The following is a 19,754-nucleotide window of genomic DNA, read 5'->3' as shown; positions in this document are numbered from 1 at the left end:
AACAACAACTATGGGTTGTATTTATGGGCTTATACAGCTAAATTCAGTTTAATTTGTTGTACAGTGAACTTCTACATTTACGATTTTCCCCTTTCTGTCCGTGATGCTCAGGAATGCTATTAATCATAAATGGTGGACCCCAAAGCATGAGATCAGGACTGAGATGTGTTGTTCTTCTCATTCTTTTTATTAAGAAACTTTTATTTCATTTTTCTTATTTTACTTTATTCCAATGCATAAAGAGACTGTGGAAAACAGTTTTTGAACACAAACTTTCTTTTGTATCCATAGTCAAAATGTTAATAAATAGCAGTAATATAAATAATAAATACTTTACAATACATGTATTAACTAGGTATGCCCCTATTAACACTCAGCTATGCTTTTACGCAGTAGCTTGAGTTAAAGTAACAATGTTTTACTAGGGTTAATAAACACATTCCTATACAGTTAGAAATCATTTTCATGGCTCTGTCCTCTGGAGCAGTACATAATGTTAAGAAAAGACAATATACAAATTAATACAAAGAAAATCCCTTAAAAAAAGATTAAATTAGGCCTGAGTGTCCTGGTCCAAATCATGCTTTGAAGAGCTCAGACTCACTTATAAGCAGCTTATGACTTATTAATTACTGCTTATTACAAGGATCTTGTTTTAAGTATTACCTTTCCTTCTCCTTATAGCAACTGTAGAAAGGCATGGTGTGGCAATACCAGAGTATTGGGTTAAAATCCTGCTAGTGATAGGAGTGGAGATACAGGCCTTTCACTGCCTGACTCAGAGCAGTAATTGCTAGTGCGGCACTCAGCTCTTTCCCCCTTACCTGCATTGCTGACAGACACTGAAAAAAGGCCATGCTGTTATTTTACAGGTCAGGAAACAATACACCTAAAAAATTCCAGTTGTGCAGTTCTTTTCATTACAGAAACAGTTTGATACATTTTCACCGTAGTGTAACAAACCCAAGATGCTGCCTCTCATTAGATCCAGAAAACATCTACATTTAGCCACACAACCTAAAGCAGGCTATGAGGAAAAGCAGGAGGGACAAAGAGCAAAAAGTGTGCTAATGACAGCTGAACACAATGGCTATCAGCAAGTTTGAGAAAACATTTACTTTTGGAAACAAAGGAGAGAAAAATCCCCATATAACTGGGGTGCACAATGTACACAGGAAGACAGATTTCCACTCACACGCGTAACAGCCATTCTGGAAATTATTGGTAACTCTAACCCAGAGCTGCTTTGCTCCTGTGGGTGGGATAGGTCACATGATAGCACCCTAGAGAAGCTCAGCTGTTTGCCGCTCTAATTCTGTCTCTAGCAGCTGAGCACTGACCCACTGCTCCAGTGAACTGTCCCAGCAATTATAATTGTGTTTGTGTATGTGCGTGTGTTTGTGCTTGTGTGGATGAAAGTGCTGTAGGAGTTTATGGAGTTAAGGGTGAAAAAAATGCGCAGCCATAATTGGCCCACTTGTTGTTAAATGTGTACCTTCAAAACGCTTAACCCCTGCAAGCATACCCATGTTCGCAAATGATTTGAAGGGTGAATTATGAGACAATGAGAGAGAGAAAGGGCAAAACAGGAACAGGAAATCTTTGGAAAAAGAACAGGAAATGTGTGTATTGTGGTCTCCCACACAGAAGACGTCAATGTCAGTTCAGTACAGTGCTTGAATCTGAACGTTCTTGATTCTGACAAATCCCACAAAAAAAGGTCAAATTCCAACAGCAAATTCATCCTACTGATAAATGTTGCCTGCATAGCCAAAGATTATATAGCTTACTGTTAGATATTAGTAAAACACATCAATGAGCCTTTTAAAACTGGTAAGATGTTCTGTTAAAACGAACATGGCCTGGCCTGTAGTTTATTTTAGTCATTTGCACCTACATCACTCTGCTGACATGAGTACAGACCAGGACACAGTAGGCTTCATGATAAACAGATAAACTCTATGAAGGAAATGTTTGAGATGAAAGTACAGGTTTTCAGCTTTAATTCAAAGGTGCGACATGTACGGCAAGAACCCCTTTACTTTCATACCCTAATTTTCAGAGACCCTGTTTCCTTGTTATTTCATGGCAAATCAAGCAGATAGAAGATCTGGGTTAATTCCAAGTGTTTGGCATCTTTTTACTGGAAGTGTCAATATGAGATCCAAAGAGATGCCAGAGCAAATAAGGGGGGGACACCCAAGGCTAAAAACCAAAATAAAGTGGAGAAAGTGGAGTGGCCAAATAAATTATTTGGTGTATTCTTTAAGAAAATAAATTGAAAACACTAGCCAGCTCCAAAACTCCTAAAACTCAGAAAGACCGCAGAAGACAACTACACGATGATGATGAAAAAAAATCACATCTAACCAAGTCTAAAAACAGTCGTATGGAGTTGGGTGTATCATTGTTAAAGTCTACAATTATGATCCATGGATGCAAATACAGGGGATTCACAACAAGGTGCAAACCCGTGCATACACCAAAGAATGAGACGACCAGATTAGACTTTGCTGAAAGAGCCTCAACAGTTCTAGAAAAATATAGTTTTATAGTTAAAATTACCTTAGTTTGTCCTCTGAAAATACATGTCTCTATAAAAATAGCTGTGATTCCTAAACAATTCATGATATGCAAAACCTAAAATTCACAATTCAATCACATCTTGTTTGATTTCAAACCCACTATCATGGTGTACAGAGATGTTGTATCTATAGATAGATAGCTAGATGGTAGTAGTTACACCCATGTACTACACAAAGTCTATAAAACATATTGGAGTTATAAATGTATTTAGTTTCACACAAAAATCTGGAGACAAGCATGTGTTATATTATATATACAGAGCTGCGTATAATTATTCTGCTGGTAACATTTTTAATGTGTTCAGTTTTTAACTGCCTGACTTTCTCATCTGGGAATATGATAATGAGTGCAATGGGCCTGCTTAAGTATTCAGAGGATTTATTAATTAACTTGAATTTATGCCAAGTACACTTACTTAAACTCTAATAGACCCACCCCAACAATGTCTTCACCTCAAAATGTAATTTTCATTTGTGGGAAACTAGTGCTTCAACCCCATAAAGAACATATGTGACTGTATACACAGATTTAGGCCCCGAAAACACGGCTAAAGCCGGATTCTCTATTTCTGCAAGGTGTCAGTTAGCTAGCCTTATGCTCAGAATAGTGTCTCTTTAAGGTTAAATAACATTGCTCTTCCAGTAATTTCAATTGGAAGATTACAGTTAGAGGCTCTAACTTTCTGACAGAGGCATTCATTGTTCTGTTTTTTCTTGAAAGAAGTGTAAAGGTGTAAAGTTTTTTAACAACCCTCCTGAGTTGAGTCAGTCTAGAAATTGAAAACAAGGGCAAAAGAGGAATTTTATTCATAGTGTTTAAAAATACAAACAGTTGAAACACCAGCTAACTGAAGGAAGCTAACTGCTGTTTTCTTACCCTGCCTCGCACAAACAGACAGACACAAGACTGCACACCGCACACACATGCAGCACAGCGCTCAGTGTTGGAGTGGCTTATTGTTCTCTGGCATAGAGGACACAATATCCAAGTCTGGTAATAGAGGTTAGATTAATTGCTGACAAATCTGTATTCAGCAGTTCCCTTTCTCCCCGTGTGACAGATTTATGACAGAGATTGATGGAGAGGAGGGACAAGCTGAGAGCCAGCTCTGTTCAGTGAGAAAAGGGGACAACAGCTCAGTGATTCAAAGAGAAAGAGAGAGAAAGAAGAAGAAAATCCAAACACACCATCGCTTTGGTCAGATCTTATTCAAGCTACAAGCTCAAAGACCAACAGTTTTGTCTGTGAACATGTATTTCACAGTTTGTACCAAGGAAAAGTTACCTCCAACAATCCGTGCATGTTAGAAGTTAGCAGCTGAGTGTTCGCTGTTATTAGGTTAGAAGAAACCAAGATGATTGTCATTCTTTCTGCTGGTTTCTTCTTAAGCATGCCAGACAAGCAGATGACATTTGCAGTTTCCCAGTTACTGTACGGGCATGGGATTCGAATAGTTTTTACATCTAAGTAAGAAAGTGGGCATGTTTATGATTAAATGAATAATGCACAACAAAACACAGCAGTAAACACACACATTGACAAATTACTGCATTATACTGAGATGTATTCATTTCAAATGAAGCTCACTATTCAACATTTGGCTTTTCTGTCGAGGCCGAAAAGCCAAATGTTACATTCAGGATGTTTCTTCAGTTCTCGTTCACAAAAACAAGGACCTTCATCCAGACACAAAGACTTTATATGAATGCTTAAGTCTTGAAGAAAGGGCATTGGGGCTAAACTAGTTTTTCACCTCTAATTAAATTGCACCAGTGAGATGATAATAATAAATGGAATACACAAATAGATGAACTGAAATTCCATGGTGGGTAAATGTCATGTATAGTTTGACTAGCTGACCACATTCGAAGCACTGTGGGGAACTAAGAAAGCTGATGATTCATTTAAAATAAACTTAAGTATCCTGTCCAGCTCTTTCCCTCAACCTCATGTCACAGCCAGAAGCTTCTCTCAGTGGCTGAGGCGATGCCAGCTGCTTGTAATCAGGAGCATTTGGGAGTCAGATCACATGACACCCTTGAGGCACATACGGACACTTAGATGTATGCATACAGAGCGCAGTGCATCTTTAACCGCATACTCCTTCCCACAGGCAACTCCTTTGCAGTCAAGATCACCTCCAGATGTGCACACTGTATTCTCACACGGGGGAAGGGTGCTACACAAGGGAGGAAGTTTGAAAAACCTTCTGAGTATTTCTCAGGATGTTTTGGGTGGGATTAGTGTTTATGTTTTCTACAATGATGCAACAGATTTGAATTTAGCTTAAAATTAGAAGGGCAAAGTCCTTATGGTCAGAACCTGCTAGAAAGGATTGTTACTCTGCTGCCTCCTAGTGGACAAAGTCATTAAATACACTGAAATATATGCATGGTCAAACATGTAAATACTCATTTTGGTGGCGTGTATTCAAGAATTGTGGCAAAATGACATAAAACACATTTTTCTTCAGTTTTACCTGTAGTTATTTATTTTCCATTTCCATTGTCAAAAATTAAATTTGATATACATATAAAACAGAATTATTTCTTTCAAGACTAATACAAGAGACAAGGCATCGCTCGTTCTATGGCTCCGAAACTGTAGGATTAATGTTACCGCGGTACAAGTGTTCTTCTTCTCAGTGGAAACTTCCTCTCCCCCCTCTACAACTACATTTTTCCTCTACTGTCACCTCGTCCTTGAAATAGACATCGGTTTCACATAGTACTTATTACAAGGACAAAGTGCACAGATGTCACCTTTACCTACATGTAAAAATGAAGTGGGCAGGAAAATATAAATAACGATTCAGTACAACAATCCAAAACTGGACCCAGAAACAAAAGCGGATGTAAGGTCAATGGTGCAGGAAAAGGCAGCACAACAAGAAATGGTTATGTAGTCTATGACAGGCACGCATGTACTGGTATTGCACATATATTTATAGTCACATCCACCTAATGAATGAATCTCCTGGCTACATGTTTATGCAATCATTCTACGGTGCAATGAAGGCATTTTACTTTATATTTACCGTACATTCACATAGACATCAACAGGTTTAAAGTCACCAAAATAACTTGTAGATTCTTTTTTTTAACAGCACATTTAAAATCCTTAAACACTGGATTTTTAACAGTGATTTTACATTTTGGTCAAATCCTCTTTTTTTTACCCTTAGTTTTACATAGCATCAGCTACTGTTTGCACTCACTCATATGATTACACAATAATATTTTATTAATGAATTTAGCTACGGCTGCACTCAACTCACATTCAGATATCTGACAGAATCAAAGCAGAAGTGCATGACATGAGTCACACTCCACAAACTTTCACACGTGTCACAGAGGTGTCACCTTTACAGTGACACATTACTTGTGCACTTTGGATCAAATTCACTTAAACAGAACAGATGAAGACTGTTCAGGAAGTATCCCTGAAAATGAACTGATGTTAACAGGATATTGTTATTTGTGAAATATTACTAAGTTAATTCATGATGGCTAATGTTAGCGAACTTCAGGCAGAAATGGCTGTATAACTTTGACCTGAAACTCTTCATTACCAATTGGGCCAGTTCTATTGTCGACCGCATTATATTACATAACAGGTGTCTCCCACGACTGTATGGAGGCAAGACATTCACCAAAGCATTAGTTATGTGCTGCATTCTTCAGCCTTAGAATACAGAAAGCAAAGAGGATATTTTGTGACTTTGTATCTAAAAATAAATAATAATAATAAATAACTGTAACATTTTATTAAAATAATTTGGTTGCTTAATAGAGTTTCTTAAAATAAAATATATCAACGTTTCTTTATCTACAGAAAGTGCAACTATAGCAGAGACTGTTGGTCTAATGAAGGTTATTAAACACAAGGGCCCACATTACAGTGCAACCTTGTTTATGCAGACTGAAAGGTCTCAGATGAAGTTGACATTGCTCAAATAGCTTCACTTTATTAACTGTAACTGTTTTATAGTGTAACATGTAATGAAAGTGCGAGGAAGGCCTTCAGAGTCCAGCTCAAGATGAATATACAAAGTTGCACTAGTAAGAAAGGTTCCTGAAGAATAAAAAGCTGCAGTATGATTAGTTTTGGGTGGAGCGTGGGTAAATTATTGCTTAAAATAAAACCCTGAAGCCTCCCTCATTTTTTGATACGCACACGTTTCTGGTTTTTCCTACCTGATGTTATCCAAAATGCCTTACATGAGTATTCGTGGCCTTGTTTGAGGTAAATAAATAAGAATACAAGCAGAAAACAAACACACAGGGTGCTGTCGGTATAACAGACTTGATTCTTACACAATCATTAATTTAAAGATGAACACCCAATAAAGGAAACATTACACCCCAAAAAGCACATTGTTGATGGTGCTTTCATTTCCCGTTTTCTGATGAGTCTACCAAATAATCAACCATATTAAACATATCATTGTTTTTGCTTACTTTTTTGTTGACACAAGGTTTTTTGATAACCAGCAATAAATTATTACTTAAATCTGCGCTTTGCCTCAGCTCTGTGGAGCGGTACAGGTTAACGGTTTTACTATTTTGTTTCACTCTCACTGTTTTCATGGTACTGTTCTTTTAGTTAAAAGCAAACTAAATTTGACTCATACAAGCTGAAACAAAACCGCCATCTTTTGGAGATGAACCAGTATGGTTAATTGGAATGGTACGTCCCAGTTACCTTTATATGACTGCATGGTTTGAAACAGAAAACAGTTCTGTGACTGTCAGTGGAGCAGCTCCAGGACTTGCCTCTAGAGTACAACTCCATATCACTGCTCTCCACAATTCAGTTAAAAGCTGGACGTTCAGTAGTATTGGAATCTCACAGCTAAATATTGTTTAAGATTGTTCAGATGGTGTAAGAAGGTTGACATTATATGTGCCTAATAAAAACAAAACTCCAAGCCAAGGTGTTTAAGATATAGGAGTGGTGAGGGCCAGAGCTATAAGTAGGTAGGGATTTGAATTTAGGGAAATTAAACAATATATATGTAGTACGGTATATATATTTTATATATTTACAAACTTCACAAAGGTAGAAGTGAATGGATGGATGTTCTACACCCTTGACTTTCCCTGTGTGTCTGAGAAACATGTGTTTTATGGGTAGCTGGTAGAAACTAAAGACTCCTTTTTCTGAGCACTGAAGTGGCTGATGGTTGAAGCAGCCAAATCCTGTCCAGTCAAGAGATGCAGTCGAGTCTGTCATGAATCTGGACATCCTTTACTCATCGATGAATGCGATCTCTTCAAACCTGCAGGGCGAAACATGCAAAGGCTGAGTTAAGACAGCACAGAGCACAAGGCAGCAACCCTGAGTTTTGAATAACAAAATAATGTTAAAATACTAAAGATACAAATGAGCACAATATAAAGCAGGAATGTTTCCAGATTGTAGGGGTGAGGAAAAATAAGGGGTGTGGCCTTGCCTTTTTCGCAGTCAAAGGACGAGTGTCCTTTTGATTGGTGTTGAGAGATTTCCACACGGTGGTTTTAGACATTTCATCAGATATGTTAATATCAGAGGGGTCACACCTGAGGAGCACGGAAAGGAACCGGAGGGTTTAGGGAGAGGTCTCACTCACAGGTGGCACAACAGAACAACACACACTAGTATATAAATACAAGCATGCATGTAGGTTGCTGGGAAAGTGACAAAAATCCTTGTATACAGGGAGTGCAGAATTATTAGGCAAGTTTTATTTTTGAGGAATAATTTTATTATTGAACAACAACCATGTTCTCAATGAACCCAAAAAACTCATTAATATCAAAGCTGAATGTTTTTGGAAGTAGTTTTTAGTTTGTTTTTAGTTTTAGCTATTTTAGGGGGATATCTGTGTGTGCAGGTGACTATTACTGTGCAGAATTATTAGGCAACTTAACAAAAAACAAATATATACCCATTTCAATTATTTATTTTTACCAGTGACACCAATATAACATCTCCACATTCACAAATATACATTTCTGACATTCAAAAACAAAACAAAAACAAATCAGCGACCAATATAGCCACCTTTCTTTGCAAGGACACTCAAAAGCCTGCCATCCATGGATTCTGTCAGTGTTTTGATCTGTTCACCATCAACATTGCGTGCAGCAGCAACCACAGCCTCCCAGACACTGTTCAGAGAGGTGTACTGTTTTCCCTCCTTGTAAATCTCACATTTGATGATGGACCACAGGTTCTCAATGGGGTTCAGATCAGGTGAACAAGGAGGCCATGTCATTAGTTTTTCTTCTTTTATACCCTTTCTTGCCAGCCACGCTGTGGAGTACTTGGACGCGTGTGATGGAGCATTGTCCTGCATGAAAATCATGTTTTTCTTGAAGGATGCAGACTTCTTCCTGTACCACTGCTTGAAGAAGGTGTCTTCCAGAAACTGGCAGTAGGACTGGGAGTTGAGCTTGACTCCATCCTCAACCCGAAAAGGCCCCACAAGCTCATCTTTGATGATACCAGCCCAAACCAGTACTCCACCTCCACCTTGCTGGCGTCTGAGTCGGACTGGAGCTCTCTGCCCTTTACCAATCCAGCCACGGGCCCATCCATCTGGCCCATCAAGACTCACTCTCATTTCATCAGTCCATAAAACCTTAGAAAAATCAGTCTTGAGATATTTCTTGGCCCGGTCTTGACGTTTCAGCTTGTGTGTCTTGTTCAGTGGTGGTCGTCTTTCAGCCTTTCTTACCTTTTCTCAGTTCATGGGCAGTTATTTTGCGCCTTGGTTTTTCCACACGCTTCTTGCGACCCTGTTGACTATTTTGAATGAAACGCTTGATTGTTCGATGATCACGCTTCAGAAGCTTTGCAATCTTGAGACTGCTGCATCCCTCTGCAAGATATCTCACTATTTTTGACTTTTCTGTGCCTGTCAAGTCCTTCTTTTGACCCATTTTGCCAAAGGAAAGGACGTTGCCTAATAATTATGCACACCTGATATAGGGTGTTGATGTCATTAGACCACACCCCTTCTCATTACAGAGATGCACATCACCTAATATGCTTAATTGGTAGTAGGCTTTCCAGCCTATACAGCTTGGAGTAAGACAACATGCATGAAGAGGATGATGTGGACAAAATACTAATTTGCCTAATAATTCTGCACTCCCTGTATAATCTTACCACTCCAAATATGATGTCTATTATTTAAATTTGAACATGTGTGCTCACCTGGGATCGTGGGCTTTTGGAGCCTGAGCAGGCTTGGTCTTCTCCATGGGAATCTGAACTGTAGTCGAATCTTCTTTATTTGTGCTGAGCATAACCTGTGACTCCTGCGAGACAAATCCATGACGTACGCGCTCAATATGTGCACATTTATGCATTCACAAAAGGTGAACTTTACATTTTAAAATTCCCTTTAGACTACCTCTTCAATCTTTTTCGAGGCATCGTCAAGATTTTTTTTCTTCCACTCGGGCATTAGGTCATCTAGATAGCTTAGCTCTCGCTTGGAGAAACACAAGTCCAACACCTTGCGGATGAAAACCAGAGCCAACACCTGCAGAAAAAGGCAGACGAACAGGCTCGGTGTTTAAACAGAAGATACGGCTCCACTAGGTAAGACGGAATGGTTGTGGTCAACTCACCATCATGGGGAAGACTATGGCCGCCGGTGATGTCTTAATGACCCAGAGAAGCACCAGACACGTGAGCTGGGTGACAGTAAACAGATGCACCTTTCTCAAGGGAACGTGTCGCAGGTAGATGAAATCTGGCTGGTGCTTCGCCGGCATACCAAACAGTTTCAGACGGTCAAAGAACTGAGAAGTGGTAAAGATGAAAGCAGGTGTTATGGAAGTTGGCAAAGGAGAGAACAAATTAATGAGAGCAAAGCAAAGAGACAGATGGTGAATATGGAAAAAGAATGAATGCATCTGGTTAGTTCAGACAATAAACTGTCAGGCCATGATTAATTGCAACAGCATTATAATTAGAAAAGGCAAGGGTGCAGCAGGGGGCATCCAGCAAGAGAGGACAAGAGAACAGTTTTAATTATTTTGCAGTTTTGAGTCAGAGTTGGTGTTTTTTGGGGGGGTTTTTTTTTTTTGGAAGTACGTTATTCATAGTGTAGTATTGTTTCAGACATTCTCCAAAAACAGTCTGCATGCCAAAATATCCTTGGGCAAGATACCGAACCCCGAGGAGCTCCTGATGTGTTCATCAGAGTGTTAATATATACAGCAGCATGCATCGAGAAGGGGCCGGAGTAACCACTTTTTCCTGGTTTGAACCTCCTCACTGGCAAAGACCAGTCTGCGTGGAGTCCGCATGTTCTACTGTGTCTGTGCGTGTTTCCTTCCACAGTCCAAAAACATGCTTGTTAGATCAATTGGTTATTTAATTTGGCTGCATGTAAGGATTGGAGAATGAGTGGTTGCCTGTCTCTCTGTGTTAGTCGTGTGGTGGATCGGCAATCTGTGCAATGGCTGGCGTATTCAATCACACCAGGACAAGGCGCCTTCAGCTGCCACCAGATTAAAGGAAGGAGAGCTTTCTAAATAATCATAATCACAGTATATTTTGTTTTTGTGTCAACTGCACAATCATGCTGCATAGTTCCTCACCTGGATGCCTTTTAATGAAGACACTCCCATGTAGAGGAAAACACCATACAACACTGGCATAGGAATGAGCTGAAAAAACAAACAGACATTATATTTTTATCAGCTAATTTATCCATTAACTTCCATTATAAGTATTATATTTTTTTTTTACAGCAGATATTTCTTGTCATAGTAGGTATATTGCACATCTGATTCATGTGTAATACACCAGAGGGGGCCACCATTATATAGCTTCTCTGACTAACCTTGAGGGCTCTAGTCATGAATACAGATAAGCCCATGAGCAGGAAGATGACCAGGCCAGTAAGTCTCTGTTCTCTGATCCCCAGGAAGCGAGGCTGCTCCCCTGGAGCTGAGCTCTCTGACTCCAGCTTCAGACTATTGACATGAGAGATCGACAAGACAGTGGCTGCCACGAACCAGGGCAAGCCCATGATGGAGCATACGGCCAGCATCACTCCCACCATCAGCAGGTCCAGATGGTACCCACAGCCTTTCTGTATCGCAGAAGTCCGAAAATCAGAAAAGCTTCAGGACTTATTTGAATATGATTAAAAAAATGTTGTCTTACCAGTAGTTTGTGCTCTTTGCGGTTGACTATAACGGCAGTTATTTGTTGGTCCATGAAGATGAGGATCGTACAGAGAAGAGCAGGAATCGATGCAACCAAAGCTGTCCACCATGGATTTCGCCCTATTGGATTGATGAACCAACCACGATCATCTCTGGTAGGCTGAAGAGGTAATTACCAGAAATATAATGCAATAATGCAGCTAATCATCCTCAATGGTTTTATATCATGAAGTGCAAGTTATACAGTTCCTCTATACCTGGAATTTGCTTGGCACATTCAGCTTTTGGGAGGGTACTCCAATGGCAAAGTCAATCAGGACCATAAAAACAATGGTAAGAAACACTGCAAAATCACTGATCATAGACCGCACCTGAGCAGAAGAGACAACAAGGCTACGAGATTAATGATCATTAACACAATGCAATAAGTTTTAATGCTATTGCCAGTGCCTACTAATCTATTACTCATGATGTGGTTAGTTACCTTAGTGGGAAAATAACGGCTAGTCTTGAATTGTTTGAGAAAGGCAGACATGAAGAACGTTGAAAAGAACAAGATAGCAGACCAGAAAAGGACATCTGGGGTGTAGGGGCCATGGTGACCGCATGCTGTCCCAACAAAGTGGCCGTGCAGACTGATACACTCCTACAGAGATGAACAGAGATCCTATTACAATAAATGCATCACATTCATTCATGCATCACATAAAACTGTTTTATCAGAATTATGTGGCGGACTGGAAGAGCCTTTGGTGTGCTTAGCTAAACACACAGCAGCGAGAGTTTAATTGAAGTCTCCTTGTCAGTGTTTGCAAAGATCCTTAAGTGAGGTCGGCTGCACATTGGAAGGTGAGGGGGTTAGTTGAATGTTAACAAGTTGGGAAAGTAAACAAGCTGGAACAAATGTGGCAAGTGCTATTATGAAAGTTATATCAACATTAGACTTCATTAGATGTGTGTTCCCACATAGTTACGTTACCTTGACAGTCAGGTTGGTCCAGGGTACAGCAGAGGCTGTGATGTTTCTCTCAGTCCAAATTTCCACGGTTTCATTACTTGGATTATCAGGTTCTGCACACTTACAGCTACAGACAAAGACGCATAACACACACAATGAATTGAACTATACATCAGCTCACAAAAATGTGTTTTTTTTCTTCAGTAGTCAGAACAAGTCAAGCATAAGATGAGGAAAGCAGGAAAGTGATCAGCAAAAAAAGAACGAGCAGTGAAAAAGCTACAGCGTAAACATTCTGGTAAACTCTCGAGGAAATTGAGTTACTGACTATGCCAGGGTGAGCTTGTCCAAATCACTGTATGCGTTGTAAGGGTAGAGTTCTCCCAGGTGAAACAGTTTTTCCAAAGCCTCATAGATGAAGATGAGGCAGATGAGGGCAGCAAAGGCCTCCTCTGTGAAACGAGTGATGTAGCACACCAGGGAACTAGCATCTGTGGCAACCAACAGTAAACACAGCAGGGCTGTCCATAAGCCTATGCAAGTCCGCAGCGACAGATAAGAAAGGTCGTAGTCCCTGAAAGAGGAGAGGAGAGGAAATGAGAGAAGAGACTAAAGTTAGAGCACAGCGGGGAACAGGGACAAATGTCATTTTGGCGATAATGATGTCACAAGGAAGCTGTTGTGAGTCCTGTACATACTTGCAGAATTTGAAGAGGATTTTCTCAAACACAAGAACAGGACCTGTGCTGCCCAGGATGGTGAGAGGCTGACCAGCAAACAGCGAGTAGGCTACTCCAGTCATAGACGCACCAAATAAGGACTCAATGGCGCTCTACAACATATGTTGCAAATGCAGAGAGCCTGTAACCTTTGCTACACAATCTTCAGTAACATTCAGTCTTGATGCTGTGGTAGTAATGGCCTAAAGACACGGCAGTATATAACTACAATATAGTACTGTGAATGTGTCCTTGAGTGTGTTTAAGCTCTTACAATACGTCCTTCTGTCGCCTCCCCCAGCAGTCCCCCGAAGGTGATGACAGGAGACATGCAGGCACAGTAGAGGAAGAGGAAGGAGGCCACACACTGGAGGCTGACACCATCCTTAAAATCACTCCAATAGAATGGAGCTTTCCTCTTGATGTCCAGGATCAGACCACCAAATAACCTGATCGCAGCACATATGGAAAGAAGAGGACTAGTTCAGTAAACAAAGACAGTTTAACCTGACATATCCTCACTGCATGAACATGATGAGCATGGAATATTTTCAGAAACAGTTCTATTTTTTTGTTGTTTTTTTTTGTATTTGCAAAAACACATCAAGGCAAAGAATAGTACAGTACATGGACTTGGGACACTTAAAGAAAGGGGGGAAACTGGTACTAATATTTGCCTAACGAGCAACATGTCCCCTGTTTGATCTGGGGTTGGGTCAGGAACGACATTCAGTGTAAAAAAATGGAAAAAAAAAAAACAAGGGGAAAAAATCAGCCAAATCAAACGTGTAACTACCTGCTGTACCAGGCCCTAGTGAGTAAGGAAGCAGCATGGTACTTATTGAATTACTGAAATAACTAGCTTAACTATAGTGAAACTAGCAAGTGTAACGCCTTTGTGGCACTGCTTTATAGTCCTCAAGTCTAATGGCTGCTTCTAGTGGCTCTGTGGTGTTGTAGAAAGGTTCACTGGGATTGTGGTGTGTGACAGATCACAGCTCCTTGCTGTAATAAGTCACCTAATTGACCTACAACCTATGAGCCATAGCAGCATCTTGGCACTCTTCAACTTTAATCGGTGCTGTATCAAACATTTGAAACAGCCTCACAATAAAATCACAATAATTTCAAGTTATTGTGTTAATGTAAATAGGAAAAGTGCTGAGGAAAGACACCTGCAAAAGATCTGGAGCCACCATAAAGGCCTTGAGTGGCTCAGCAGGGCAAGTTTATCAGTAGTTTAGCAGCAGTTTAGACTTGTAGCGCAACACTCTCTGTCATGACCTCCTCCAAACAGTCCGCAGTTCTAAGGAGGGAGCCTGTGATCGTCACGTGTTCAGCATTCAAGTGACTTTTTATGCTGTGTAGAATTCAGATTGCACTGTGGAAAATGTGCACATTTGCTGCTGGATGAGAACAACAAAATTTAATTCATCTACCTCTCAAAGGTTCAGTCTTTTATGCTAAACTGAGATAAACAGCTCCTGGCTCAAGCTACACAGCTAACACACAAATGGACATTATAGTCATCTAATTTAACTCTTGGCATGATAGTTGCTACTATTTTCTAAATTCAAGTTATTACTTTAAGATTAATTTGGACAATTGATAACATGATGATCAGAAGAAAAAAATGGGTTAAAATGAAGTTGCCTGTAAATGATTGTTGTAGACAAAATGGACAAGATGTGATTGTACTAACCTTTATTTCAATAAAATGGAACTTTTTTTGGTACCTCACTAAAAATTGTGGTGTGTGGGATGTAAATAGAAAAGATAAAAAGAATCTTGTTGAGAAAGAAGATTTCAAAGACAACCTTTTCTTTAAAGAATAAAGTAAAATGTTTTTGTCTTCAGTTTCCTTCAGGCTGTCACATTCGCACTGGTAATTGTCACTTGTCTGTTCCTCACAAATCCAAATTTAGATTTCGTGACCGGAGCAAATGGGAACACAGTGAAGAGTGCTAAACTCAGGCCCAGGCTGCAACACATCCATTAAGGCACCTAACTGCAAGCTGTTTTAAGGGTTACATTTCTGGGGGAAAACACCCTGCTGTCTGAATATGCCTTCTACAGTCACCATTACAGAAGCAAGAAGTCTGGGCAAACCTTCCAGTTCTCTGCAGTTCTGGCCCGTGGTGTTCAGCATGCAGCTCTTCCTCTTCCTGACAGACGGTGCCATTAGGGACTCCAGGCATCTTCCTTTTCTCCTGCAGATATCAAGGAATGCAAAATTATGATACACTGAACCAACAGTTATAAATTTTCGTTGTACAAATATCTTTAATTGACTGCAGCTATGTACCTGAGATGGGACCTTTTTTGGGGGTTCAATACGGATTGAGGGGTCCCACTCTCCTGGTGGCAGGACAGTTACTTGGTCTAGAAACTCATCTATTCCCGCTAGAAGGTCACTTCTGTCCTTTGCCTTATATGCTACATCATGAAAAATCTGGTACAGAAAAAAGCAAAAGAAATAGAAAACTCAGCCTCTTTATACCTGCAAGAGAGATGCTCAGATTTATTTTGATTGACAGAGTGCTTACCTCATCTGTCATGATGGTTGCCATGGAGCGACCGATTTCATGGTATTGCTGAGCCTTCCCATCAGGGCCAAGAAGTATGAAGAGGAACCTAATATTTGTCAGCAGATGAATTTCAGTTTATAAAGAGTTTCTGGAATATTGAATTTGATTTTATGATTAAAGCAGGGAGCTGCAGCTGTCTACCTGGTCGGTATGGGCACCTCTGTAAGTCCAGTGAGCAGCACAGCAGGGGAAAGGCGCACAAAGGCTACAATAGGCCTCTCCAGGAAGTCCAGCTCTCCCACCAGCACATTGGAAGCCTCTGCACCCTCTGGGATCTTTTTCATGAAGTGCAGATCCACCTGTTCAGACAGGACAGATGCAAATATCAGTACAGGATTTGATCTCAATGTTGATGTTATGATGTAAGTCGATTGGGATTTTTGTTACGGTATTTAAAAACGTTGTTTGTGAATTTTTGTATATCTATTCTTCATTTGTCTCCAGTTTTCTTTTCTATGCTATTGTAACTTGTCTGCCCAGAATTAATGTCCTTAATTTTCTTCTCTTTAGCGTGTTGTTTATTGATTTACTGTAATAACTAACTTAACTGTAGAGAACCGAGCAGGTCCAGTGCTCATTGGAAACCTTTGTCTGTGGCTTTATGGCACTGCTTTTTAGTCTTTCGTTGGTGGACTGCTGTTAGTGGCTCTGTGTTGTTGTGGTTATCACATTTGCCTTACATGTGGAAAAACCTCTTGTTTGATACTAAGAGGAAACACAAAAACCCAACCTCAGGGGGTTACAAGCCTGGATAAATGGGAGTGTTGAGTAAGAAAGGGCATCTGCTATGGCAACCCTTTGGGAGGCTCTAAAAGTACCTTTATTGATGGGCTACTGCTGTGTGTTGTTCCACTGTAGGGGGCACTATGTGACACAATTGTTTCTCATTATATTTACAGCATCCCAGTTCAGGTCTCCAGTGCATTCTCAGAGCTGAGAGCCCCCCCCACACACACACACACAAAATAAGATCTGTTGTTGTTGTTTAGCATAATCATATTTACAAGTATTCTGGGGTTTTTTTTAATAGCATTCATCTAAAGAAATGCAACATTTGCTCTACAGCCTGCTTGTTTACCTTACTCAGGTCCACCTGAGTGCTGTCCTGTCCAGCACCGTTCTTAGCTGCTTCGTTGGATTGAATAGGCTGGGGAGACGTGGCTGACCCTGCAGGGTGTTTATGTGCATGTGTGATGGAAGGAGACAAATGATTCAGAGTCAGTAAATATGATAGTTGTTGTGCCAAGTCCAAACTAACAACGATGAATAAAAAATATATCGCCCTGAAAGAAATATATGTTTGTTATGCAGTCTGACTTACTTTAATCTAATCAAATCAATACTTACTTTTCATGTATTTTTATGTATTTTTACCCTGACTATAATTTGAACTGAAAATCTTAATTAATATTACAATTAAAAACCCAATCAAGGCCCCTCAGCACACAGCCAAAGTACCCCCCCCAAAAAAAGCCAATTTCAGCCCTATATCAAGACATGACTTCTACTTTGATGTAGAGAGCACAAGTCAGGATGCGCTTGTGTGTGACATCCACCATCAAACTCACCAATCAGATGAGGTTCTGACTGTTTGCGTGCTCCCTCTGTGATGGAGCGTACAATGGGAATCAAATTCTTCTTCTTCTCGTTTTGGTGGTGGTGTCTCTTGAGCAGCGCCTCACGAACCCTCACTCTTACGCTGTCATCCAGCTCATTGGATGCCTCCTGGTGGTCCAGTACCATGTCTGCAACGCAGGTCAAACTCATAAACCCAGAGTTTAGTATGATCAGAGCGTTGGTGTTCCACATCAAATCATAATGTCTCAACATTATACCCTCCTTGATTTATGGAACACATGTTAATTTTATGTAACCGCTGCTTTTAAAACAAATACAAGCCAATCTGGTCAGACATCTTTCACTGTTGAACAGAAGGTGAAAGTTTAAAGGGTTATGTCAATATCTGTCCACATGAAACTGCAGAATAATCAGCATCTCTCCATCTTTCTTACCGCTTCTGCACTTTATCAGGCCTTGCTTACTCACTTGTTCTTGTTCTTGTTATTTTTGTTTATGTGTGTGTGTGTGTGTGTGTGTGTGTGTGTGTGTGTGTGTGTGTGTGTGTGTGTTTGTTTGCATGATGTGCATAATTACCTCATCCAGTCATGAGTATGCATAAATAAATGAAGGTGCAAAGTTTATTACTTGCATGCAAATGAGTTTGGATCAAAGTAGATTTTATGCAATCACAGTTTCAGCTGCAATTTCCAAGTAAAATCCAGGTGTACAGGTGCTGACAGCAATACAATTTCGGCTCAGGTTTATTACACAAACTGCAGCTTGATGTGCTGCCTAGAACTAGGCTGGTTGTTCTGCAAAGTTACCATAAGAGAAGCAAACTGTGTTTCTGAGTCCAAAAGAATATAGTCGTTCGTGTATGTTGTTCTTCTTGGATTACAACTAGCAGGCATTCTGACAAGGCTACAGTCTGATTCATAGTAACAAAAGTAACATGAGCTAAAGAACTGGCTCTATAGAGCAAGGTGGAGAAAAACAGACAAATAAATGGTATAAGGTTGAATTTGTGCAGCACGGTGGCACGGTGGTTAGCACCGTTGCCGCACAGCAAGAAGGTCCTGAGTTCAATTCCACCATCAGGCTGGGGTCTTTCTGTGTGGAGTTTGCATGTTCTCCCCGTGTTTGCGTGGGTTCCCTCCGGGTACTCCGGCTTCCTCCCACCGTCCAAAGACATGCAGCTTGTGGGGATAGGTGAATTGGATAATCTAAAATTGCCACTAGGTGTGAATGTGTGAATGAATGTGAGTGCGAATGGTTGTCTGTCCCTGTGTGTTGGCTCTGTGACAAATTGGCGACCTGTCCAGAGCGTACCCCGCCTCTCGCCCTATGACAGCTGGGATCAGCTCCAGCGCCCCCCGCGACCCTGAAAAGGATAAGCGGTAGCGGATGGATGGATGGATTACTGACAATGGGACTATTAGACAGGCCAATATGCAGACCAATGGAAAAGTTGGGAAGATCTCTTGGAGCCATTTTTGAACAACTAGAGATTCCAAGATCATCGGTTCAAACAATTGTAAATACAAGTTATTTTGACATGTCACCTCTTTTGTTACCACCCAAACCGTCACCCTCAGATGAGAGGAAATTTCATGTTCACATATAACTCAGGAATCACCGAGGTTCAAGCCTGCCATGAACCAGAAACTACCGGAAGACCAGCGTCACTTACTACAGTGAAGTGAGTTTTACTCTCTGTGGGCTGAGAGTGTGCCAACCTAGAAAGAAGCTTCTGCTCCAAAATCAACACCTTAAAGCTTGACTGAATTTCTAGCTTTCCACATAAAAGTTTTCTGGAGAAAAGTTTTATTGTCAGAGTGTGTTTGTCGGCTGTCAATCTTTGCTAGTGTTCTGGAAGAATGAGTTTATTTGAGACCTGAATAAAGTGTTTTGGTAGTTGTAGTGCATTTTGAATGTGAAATGAACTGTTTTGCCAAGCTGACGGTCAGTTAGGAGGATTGTGTGAAGAGTTTTGCAAAAGTGACCTAAGTATTGGGAAATGTGTCCTAGCTGCTGTAAAAAACTGTAATGGCTACCAAAAGCAACTGGTCAAGATTCAACTGACTAGGGAGCATTGAAACAAATGCTGTGTGTGTGTGTGTGTGTGTGTGTGTGTGTGTGTACACTTTTGACCCGGTAAATTAGAGAAAAT

At 40.4% G+C, this 19,754-nt stretch overlaps 1 protein-coding gene across 2 annotated transcripts in view; it reads right to left on the bottom strand.

Annotated features, from left to right (window-relative positions):
• Window positions 1–5,061: 5,061 nt before the first annotated feature.
• The window catches only part of slc4a8 (solute carrier family 4 member 8), a 36,515-nt gene continuing 21,822 nt past the window's right edge, over window positions 5,062–19,754 (bottom strand). Inside the window, exons 6-25 of one of the 2 annotated variants that reach the window (XM_086292190.1) lie at window positions 17,593–17,769; window positions 17,103–17,191; window positions 16,166–16,323; window positions 15,983–16,070; window positions 15,742–15,888; window positions 15,546–15,646; window positions 13,711–13,885; window positions 13,416–13,549; window positions 13,046–13,291; window positions 12,739–12,844; window positions 12,244–12,405; window positions 12,017–12,130; window positions 11,758–11,919; window positions 11,432–11,683; window positions 11,187–11,255; window positions 10,209–10,382; window positions 9,989–10,120; window positions 9,790–9,893; window positions 8,042–8,147; window positions 5,062–7,867 (exon numbers count right to left, since the gene is read on the bottom strand). In XM_086292190.1, the coding sequence (XP_086148316.1) occupies window positions 7,862–7,867; window positions 8,042–8,147; window positions 9,790–9,893; window positions 9,989–10,120; window positions 10,209–10,382; window positions 11,187–11,255; window positions 11,432–11,683; window positions 11,758–11,919; window positions 12,017–12,130; window positions 12,244–12,405; window positions 12,739–12,844; window positions 13,046–13,291; window positions 13,416–13,549; window positions 13,711–13,885; window positions 15,546–15,646; window positions 15,742–15,888; window positions 15,983–16,070; window positions 16,166–16,323; window positions 17,103–17,191; window positions 17,593–17,769 (2,702 nt within the window). In that variant the 3' untranslated portion in view covers window positions 5,062–7,861. The remainder of the gene's footprint in view (window positions 7,868–8,041; window positions 8,148–9,789; window positions 9,894–9,988; window positions 10,121–10,208; window positions 10,383–11,186; window positions 11,256–11,431; window positions 11,684–11,757; window positions 11,920–12,016; window positions 12,131–12,243; window positions 12,406–12,738; window positions 12,845–13,045; window positions 13,292–13,415; window positions 13,550–13,710; window positions 13,886–15,545; window positions 15,647–15,741; window positions 15,889–15,982; window positions 16,071–16,165; window positions 16,324–17,102; window positions 17,192–17,592; window positions 17,770–19,754) is intronic. The other variant, XM_086292191.1, reaches the window with a different exon arrangement.

The sequence above is a fragment of the Aulonocara sp. 'chitande type north' Nkhata Bay genome, linkage group LG5 (genome assembly GCF_057382095.1).
Source record: "Aulonocara sp. 'chitande type north' Nkhata Bay isolate Kocher_YH1m ecotype deep benthic linkage group LG5, A_spYH_male_GT1.1, whole genome shotgun sequence".
NCBI classification, from domain to species: Eukaryota; Metazoa; Chordata; class Actinopteri; order Cichliformes; family Cichlidae; genus Aulonocara; species Aulonocara sp. 'chitande type north' Nkhata Bay.
This window is presented reverse-complemented; position numbering and strand designations above follow the sequence as displayed.